At 32.6% G+C, this 8,964-nt stretch overlaps 1 protein-coding gene across 1 annotated transcript in view; it reads right to left on the bottom strand.

The window, feature by feature from the left end:
- The window catches only part of LOC104820240 (probable helicase MAGATAMA 3), a 7,552-nt gene extending 1,661 nt beyond the window's left edge, over positions 1 to 5,891 (bottom strand). The window contains exons 1-17 of the mRNA XM_010550617.2: positions 5,193 to 5,891; positions 4,891 to 5,077; positions 4,382 to 4,521; positions 4,053 to 4,256; positions 3,361 to 3,552; positions 3,117 to 3,152; positions 2,653 to 2,738; positions 2,468 to 2,518; positions 2,169 to 2,280; positions 1,994 to 2,099; positions 1,782 to 1,879; positions 1,441 to 1,542; positions 1,255 to 1,347; positions 735 to 788; positions 523 to 581; positions 328 to 412; positions 6 to 140 (exon numbers count right to left, since the gene is read on the bottom strand). Of these exons, the coding sequence (XP_010548919.1) occupies positions 6 to 140; positions 328 to 412; positions 523 to 581; positions 735 to 788; positions 1,255 to 1,347; positions 1,441 to 1,542; positions 1,782 to 1,879; positions 1,994 to 2,099; positions 2,169 to 2,280; positions 2,468 to 2,518; positions 2,653 to 2,738; positions 3,117 to 3,152; positions 3,361 to 3,552; positions 4,053 to 4,256; positions 4,382 to 4,521; positions 4,891 to 5,077; positions 5,193 to 5,294 (1,842 nt within the window). The 5' untranslated portion in view covers positions 5,295 to 5,891. The remainder of the gene's footprint in view (positions 1 to 5; positions 141 to 327; positions 413 to 522; positions 582 to 734; positions 789 to 1,254; positions 1,348 to 1,440; positions 1,543 to 1,781; positions 1,880 to 1,993; positions 2,100 to 2,168; positions 2,281 to 2,467; positions 2,519 to 2,652; positions 2,739 to 3,116; positions 3,153 to 3,360; positions 3,553 to 4,052; positions 4,257 to 4,381; positions 4,522 to 4,890; positions 5,078 to 5,192) is intronic.
- Positions 5,892 to 8,964: the final 3,073 nt, after the last annotated feature.

The following is an 8,964-nucleotide window of genomic DNA, read 5'->3' as shown; positions in this document are numbered from 1 at the left end:
TCTTTCCCTTCATGGATATCGAAAAAGCAGAATGGACCGAAACAACGGTATTTATGCCATTCACGATTTGTCTGAGCTTCAATGTCAGACCCATCTTCCAATGCCTCATCATAGAACTCTTTGGAAGGGAAGCTTCTTATCTGATTTTTGTTTTTGGCAGAAAAAGAGAAACAGAACACAACCATGGAAAATAAGAACAAAAGCTGGGGGATGACGAAGAAATCCTTGTCAAATGCTTTATTAATTGATTATAATTCACAAAAATCTATTTTGATCATTTGAAATTTATTCGATAAGGATCTTAGTAGAGAATGTGATCAACCATACCTCTGGATGCATCCGGTATTGGGTCCTCAACATTTTTACAGGATGACCAGCCCTTTGAAGTCTCTTGAACAAGCTTGTACCATAGCTTCGTTGAAGAAAGGCCAGAAATGGATAGAAAACATGTTGTAAAAATACAAGAGAAGAATACATGATGAAACACAGCTCTGACGGAATGAGAGGTCACAATAATTCTACCCGAATTCCTTAGCAATAGGAGAGATCACAGTAGCTGGAAGTTGAACAGGATCTCCTACCTGAAATGAACAAGAAAAGATAGAGACGTTATCCCGAAGAATGGATCTCCTGTAGTAAGACCAGGACACGGGTATTTGGCTCGGTTCTGAATAGCTTGTAGTGTGGTGTAAGTAAAAACTAGGAATTCTAACAAGAAACTATTGGAGGTTTACCAGAAATACTTGCTTGCATCCAGTTGCCAAAGGAACAAGAGTTGCTGGTTCAACCTACACATGCATGTGAGAGGAAATTACATTAATACGCGGAATCACAATAAGCATAGAAGTTTCCAATACTACAGGACAATAAGGAATTCATATCTTCTAACCATTTAGTTCTGCATTTACGCCTGCATTTATGATCGTATAATCGGTGGAACTTTCTAATCAATTGCTTTATTATGATCGGGGAAAAACCATTTAAGTCTGCATTTGATGGGAGATTCATTTTACTCTAAAACCGGTACAAATCTAGTAAAGGTTATTGGCAAGACCTGCAGACATTCCACCAGAAAAACACTCACATACTCTAACTATGATGGCCGAAGACTCGAAAATAAGAGTTTCCACGAGAGAGTATCCTATTTTGCTATCCTTGTTTCAAGGAGAGACAAAACAAATATGCATAAGTCCACTTTCATATAAGTAATTCTGATGTTGACCAACTAGAAAGTAAAAGAGTGTGGGCCATTACAGCTTGAGCAGCTTCATCTATTATAACAACATCGAAACCACGGGTCGATCGGGTGAGAAGTGCAGAGCCACTGAAGCTAAGGGTAGAGAACACCTGAAATAGCATTGGAAACAAAAGTGGATATTCGGGACAGGCATAACAATAATTTCAAAATTATGTTAAAACACAAAGGGCATTTCTCCATACAATTGCAGCCTCGTCCAAAATTGCAGTTCGAATGCTGTCTAGATCAGTCCCTGTGGTTCCTTGTTTCGGTTTATCAATGGCTGAACCACGCTTTTGAGCAACCTGCAGAGGAGTGCTTCTCAGACTGGTTCTGAAGAATATGCTTCATCAAGACAACTTTAATACTTTCTTTATCTATCTTTCACAAGTGTGGGTCTTCCTAAGACCAAAAACTCATCCTACCATTACGATGGAAATCGTGTAGACCAGATTAGGAGATTCATTCCCAAATTGAAAACTGATAATAGAAAAAACCAACCCCATATGAATAACAACCAGAATAGAAGCTGCTAGATACATACAAGGTGATCCAGCGATACTGACATGACTGAATGATGTGGCTTGAGACCAATTCGGACGATTTTGGGTGTATACTTCTGGATGTTTTCATCACGAAGACCTGAAAACCCAAAGGTCACACCATATATAATAGGCTAATTTAAAGAGCAGTACCAACTGTACAAGCTGCAAGGGAAATTTAAATGGTTTAGCATCTGTGGAAAGAATCACATACCAGTAGTTAGAAGCCGTAACACAATCTCGTCAAGTGCAGAGTTTGATGGAGCGCATACAAGCACACGTAATCTATACTTGCGACTTGCATTAACCACCTCTGGTTTCTACATTGTATTACAGAGGATTAGATAGTGTGTTTTCCTAAAATCGCAGAAAAACCTCTCCAGACTTACCAATTCATTTCCTGTGGTTGGGAAAAAACCATCATCACCATCAACAGGCATGATAGCATCTCTGGGGTTACCACCAAATAGCCAAGGAGATGCTTGTTTCCAGTGAATGCATCTGAGACAAACATATTGAGGCAAGTCAACCAAGAAAGTCAGATGCTATGATATTCCAGAGAGAAATTATGATTCTATTTCCAAATCCGAGTAGTAGAAGAGCATGAACTCTTCTGAAAATAGTTGCACATATTTTCAGAAGAGAATAAAATGATTAAAAAGATAATAATAGGGGAGCAGAATCATACTTTTCTTCATTAGTCATTTCAAGTCCACCATTCACTACACGCTCTGCACCTCTATTTCGAAGAATTAAGGGCATTCCATGAGATAAGAAGCAAAGCAAGATTATCACAGTTAGAATGTGTAGCGCTTAATTAAAGTAGCTCATTTTAAACAAACATCACAAGGATAGAAAGTTCGAGTTTCATACTTAGATTGGACTCTTGCTGGAGTCGCATGGAGAATGGCACTGAGGATACTCAGAATTGTTTGAGTTTTTCCAGTACCCGGAGGACCCTAAAGGATGATAGAGTCAATATTTATATGCAAATATCATCAGCTCAATTCAACTGCTTATCAATCCAATATGAAGGTGAAGTCTTCTAAATTCTTCTTATCGACAGGGTAATTACAGTACCAACTAAAATGTTTCCGAGCTTAAGATGCCTACACGATAATCCTGGGACTAAAAAAACATTGACCCGTTAGGAGTACTAACTCGGTAAGCGAACTGGAGAACTTAAGCTATAAATCTGTTGAAGGGATTCTATAAAAAAACATTTGCGTGCGAGTCCCTCATCCAATATATGAAAACCTTTGATATCATAACATGAAGAAACTAAATGATAACTCCATGCAAAATGCTAAAACAAGTTCAAAGGAAAAAGGTCAGACCTGTATTAGAACAAATGATTTTCTTGAGAGACCAACCTGCAAAATATTTCATTTTGATAAAAGGAAGAGCAAATATATGTTAGTAAAAACTGCGGACCTGTGGTAAATACTAAATAGAAAAGATAAAAGTTCAAAGCCCCGGCAGAAAACTGCCATTCCCCCTTATACGTACAGAAGCATTATACTACTAAAAGAAAAAGAAGAAATAAAAGAAAGATGGTCGAAAGATAGAGAGCATACTTACATCAATAGCTTCTTTCTGGGATTTATTAAGATTTTCTTTAAAGAATTCATGCAGAGGTTCTGATATTTTCCACGACTCATCACCGTAGCCACAAGATTGTTCTGCTGTAGTTAGTATTAAATCCCTAAATGGGAGCGAACTGACAGACCGTAGTCCTACATATTCCCGAATAATTGTTGATAAGCTACATAACTGCAAAACAATTGAACCAGAGTTATGGTTTCCGAGAGGCAAAAAAACCCATATAGAACATATGTTCACAAGATGAAATTTATGTATAGGACATGGGAAAAAGGTTTTAGTCTAAGAAGTTAGGTCTTTATACTTGCAACATCATATAACCACCTGACTCATTATGGAACCGTACCATACAGAAAATATGATGCATAATGCATATAGGATTAATTCTTTCTGTGTTTCCCTTCAGATATTGAAGAAGTATAAGAGACAGTGATTGCTCTTCAGCTTTACTAGTTTAGCAGATAGATGGCACTCATTTACGCATATGTCAACAGGTATCTACTAGAGGTTTTCAATAACCTAGCAGTAGACTTAAAGAATAAAAAAAGGGCCAAGCCCACGCAATATCAAAGGATAAAGGAACAACCAAAACCACAAGAGAAAAAAAAAACAAAGAGAAGAAACTTCATAGAACATAATGTTATTAGATAATACTTTTGTAAATAACTGACCTTTAAACTAAATAATCTTTTCTCTACGGCACTAGAAGACGAGGTGATCAGAGCCCTCATATTTGATAGGGCTTGGATAAATGGCTTTGTTCTCGAGGACTTGATATTTTTGGTTATCTGAACCATCTCTTCAGCTAAATACATGCGCAGACGAAGAAGATTCCTTTGACGATGTTCCACTAATGCAAAAGCGTAGGATGAATCCTATAATTGAGAATTATTACTAAAGAAGAAACTAGAAAATGAGAACAAAAATTAGGAGACATCTGTGACTAGAACAAAAAGCAATGATAAAGCAAATAAAATGTCTCATCGCAGAAAATTGTTACCTCCTCTTTCGATTTCGATAACAGTAAAAAATCATTAGGAGAAATGGACTCGTCTTCGTCAGCTTCATAAGTGACCATCGGAAAGTGAAATCCGTCGGCCTCACTACAATCCATTACCAACCTCATTTTCCATTCTGGCGCTGTCATAACCAAGCAGACATTAAGAACGAGAGAAAGACAACAGGAAGACAGACATAGGAAAAGTCCTTCGACAGGCAAAACAAATATGTTAAGAAAAGTTAGAGCAGTTTGATATGGCCTAATTGCATGAAAATAAAAGCTACATTGATAAACAACATTTTAAGGAGATTGAAAAAATACAGGACATAATAAAAGCTGGAAGTATAGGCGACTCGGTTCCTCGGCTGCCTATAAGTATCAAAAGTAACAAAAACCAAGATCAAAATGATTCGAAAAACTGAAAATCTTCTCATCAGACAAACAGAACAAAATAACTGGCAGCTGCTAATATCTTCCAAAATTTTGCGGAATACTTTTATTTAACAAACCTTCTTCACTGTCTTTTCTCTGGACAATTTGAGCTTTAACTTCCTCAAATAGAAGTGGTTCAAAAGTCTCCAAATAATCATCAGCATCTTTATAAGTATCTTTTACTTCCTTTAACGTTACATTAGAATCCTTTCTGCCATCTTTTACTTCCTTTAACGTTACATTAGAATTCTTTCTGCCTTTTCCCTGCATCATCAAAATTGAAATGAAAAAGCAAACCAAATAGAAAATGTGTATAACATTCAAACACAAAATGGCAAAACCATCCCTTCACATAAGGAACTTTAGGATCTGGAATTACCTCGTATTCCTGCATAAGCTGTTTAAAGTCCCAACCTAGAATTATTTTACAGAAACGAATAACGGATGCTTCCTCTTGAAGCTTATCCTTGTCCACTGCCATTATATTGCTTTCCCTCTTGACAACAAATCTACAACCAGATTCCACTAGAACAAGAATCAAACTACAGGTTAATCATCCTTTTATTCTCCCAATAAACAGAGTACTTGTACTTTGCTGAAACTACGAAAAGTACAAAGAAACACAACAAAATTTGATTAAGCATCAATTCAGACAAGACACCCAAAATGAGTAACAAAAGCTATGATGATCAGTCCAAACCCCTTCTCAATTTCCATTCAAACACGAAGCGCTGACTTGTATTGAAGCTAAATATTCAGAAAGCGAGAACTGAAAGGCACAATTACACGGAAAAGGGACAGAGCAGTTCTTGATGAAATAAGCTGAGTACACCTAAGTTCTCTCAGTTCAAAGAAGAAGAAGAAGAAAAAACGAAGCAGGATGAGGGCACATAATTGCAAATTGTCTGATTGAGCATACTCAAAACAAAATGATTAGCCGGGTAGGAAAAGAAAGATGTGATAAGTTCACACAAAGAACCGTAGCATGATGAACCAAAATCAGTATTTTCTACTTGCATCAGAAAATAACAACATTTTCATCTAATGTGATGCAATTGCAAGTCTACGATCACCAGTTCACCACACAACTAAACATATTTTGCTTGCATCAGAAAATAGTAGTCTTCAAGCTAATGTGATGCAACCGCACATCTATCATCCTCGCACAATAAATAAGCAAACAACACATTTAAAATCCAGAAAATCAACTAAAATCTACACAAACTTGTCTGGAAAAAGCATAAGCATGCAAGATAGGTTGTGCCCATTAGAGGTCACCATTTTCAATGTCTGTTTCTGCAATCATATGCTCATACATGGATACACACAACACCTGGGTGCATGTAAGCCTAAAACAAGAATATAATCGATCAAAAGAGTAAAAGTTTTTCTATAAGCTCGAATTGTATACATGTATTTACACATATGGTGTAGCAAATCAACTTAAGAATCCAAAATAAAAATGAACATAAAAAACACTTTTGGAATTTTTAACCTTTGCTCACAAGCTATCAAAAGCATTGAAACTTCTCCAGATAAAGACTTAATCAAACTCCATGCTACAATCCAATAACCCATTCTCTATCTACAACTAAAATTTCAGTCAATTCTCGAACTTTGTCTAGTTAGTGACTCGGAAACGATTCAGATTACTTACCCAAAAGAATAGGAAACAAAAGAACTCCAAAATTGTCGAACTGAAAAGCACCACACCCACTTACCCAGATAAAATAACATATACATTAACAAAGGACATGTAGTGCCCGTACAAGAATAGAGGTTACCCCAAGAATCAGGCGCGCGGAGAACGGTAATCAGAAGCAAATTGATGGGACAGTCTCTGGGTGGAGAGGAGAGAGCGCGAACCAGAACCAGAACCAGAACCAGAACCAGAACCAGAATCACTGATCAATCGCAAGTACAATACGATCAATTGAAAATTCTCCAAGACAAAAACTAATGGGAAATACATCTTGCTGTATATATTTGCGTATCAATCTCATGCGGGAAGTTAGCATATTTCGGATCTGTATTGCGTTATTTCCTTTTCTGGTTACTAGATTACAATTACATATAAATTTTAAAAAACAATATTATTAATTTTAAAATTAAATATATTATATTCTGTTTTTAAATTTATATTTTATATCTAAAGTGATAAACAATTTTGAAAATATTCAATATTTTTTATGAAAAAAAATACTTTTATATTTGCTAAACAAAAGAAGATAAATGAAATGAGCAAATATATATATGAATATAAATTATATAGTCAAATAAAGATAAATATTCAAAATAAAGATAAATGAATAATATTGATATAAAATATGATATCTTTTTTTAAAAATCAATTGTTAATATTTTCTGTTTATATTTTTATATGTTATAATATAAAATCAATAGTTAAAATTTGGAATATCAGAAAAATAGTTATAAAATTTTTACGATTCAATAAAAAAGTTTCACTTTTGGCAAAACGAGAGTTACTTTAAAAATGTCACTGTGGATAGTCTCGTAAGTATAATTTTAAACAATAATCTAAATTTACTGTTAAAAATCCAATAATAATGTATTTAGATTATTAATACTTAACAATAAAATATTGGTATAATATTAAATTATATAATCTTACTCGTATTTAAATTTTGGTAAAATATTAAATTTACATAATCTCACCTATATTTATATTTAATCATAATAATATTGGTTGAATAACCCGTATGAAATCAATCTATTTCTAATTTAAATATATATGAGTTGAAATATCATTTAATTAGATTTTTTCTTTTATTTTATCTATATTTTGTTAAATTATTTTTTATTGTTCTTATCATCCAAATTTATTTTATATGATCCTTCAACATTCGTTCTTGTTTATATGATAAATTAGTTGATTTAGTTCTCATGACACATATATCGTCTCGTAAAACATTAATTAAAGAGTAAGAGTTTCAAATGAAACGATATATCCAAATTCTAATAGGACTTGACACTCTTCTGACCTTTTATTTAGAGTATATAATTTAAGACCTGATCCAATAAGTTTTTGAAATTTTTAAAAAAAAAAAATCTAGTGATATCTAAAGGGCTCTTATTCGACCAAAATGACATTTCCCAATACCTTCATCAAAATCTTAACAATTTATACGGTATTTATTGAACTTATTTCAGACTCATAAGGTACTTCAAATATTAATTGAGAAAAATATTCATTAGATAAGATCATAACGACATTTATGAAAAATCAAAAAATTAATGATCACATTGGAATTTTATGTATTTTTATGACATTTTTAAGTAGATATATTTTTTCTAGTAATTTTATAATATTTTGTATAATTTTATGTTTCCATTAAAAAAACGATTGGTAATTTTCAAATAAGAAATAACTCAAAAACTTATATTACTAGTTAATAACCCACGCGAATCACGCGGAATCAAATTATTTATAGATTTTAAAAGTTTTATTAATATTTTAAAATTAAATATAATATATTTTGTTTTTAATTTTATAACTTATATTTTTAAATGAAAAATCTTTTAAAAATCTCAAAATAACGATGTTACATGATTTTACTATGGAATATTTATAGAAAGATTTTAACAAAAATTAGTTATAAATGCATTTGTTGAATACATTTGTTGAATACATGGTTTTACTTTCTAATTTATTATCATATAAGACAGGTGTCGTGTACATATGAAACAAACTGTATTTCACAATATTTAATATGATTGATTATGAATCACGTATTTTTTTATCTATTCCATGAATATCTTTACATTCACTCTATCATTAATTTTTTACATTAATTATTTTGTAATAAATATGATTTTTTCATTGAATAATTTATTTTTTCCGTAAATTCGAAAAACATTAATGGACAAATTGGACACGTGTTAATTTCGAGAAAATAAATTGTATCTTAATATATAATACGTACATTAAATAAGTATGATTTTATTTTTCCACTAAAGAATAATTTATTTTTTCAAACAAATTAGACACGTCAATTTTTTAGAAAATTTGTATATATAAAAATGGTAAAAAAGTGGTGTAAATACGATAAAATGATTAAATATATGTATCTTTAATTTTGATTTAAAAATTATCAATATCAGGACGATCTCTTTCATTATATATATATATA

This window comes from Tarenaya hassleriana, unplaced genomic scaffold, assembly GCF_000463585.1.
Source record: "Tarenaya hassleriana unplaced genomic scaffold, ASM46358v1 Cleome30, whole genome shotgun sequence".
Lineage (NCBI taxonomy): Eukaryota > Viridiplantae > Streptophyta > Magnoliopsida > Brassicales > Cleomaceae > Tarenaya > Tarenaya hassleriana.
Note: the sequence above shows the minus strand (reverse complement) of the source record. Positions and strands in the feature narration are given on the sequence as shown.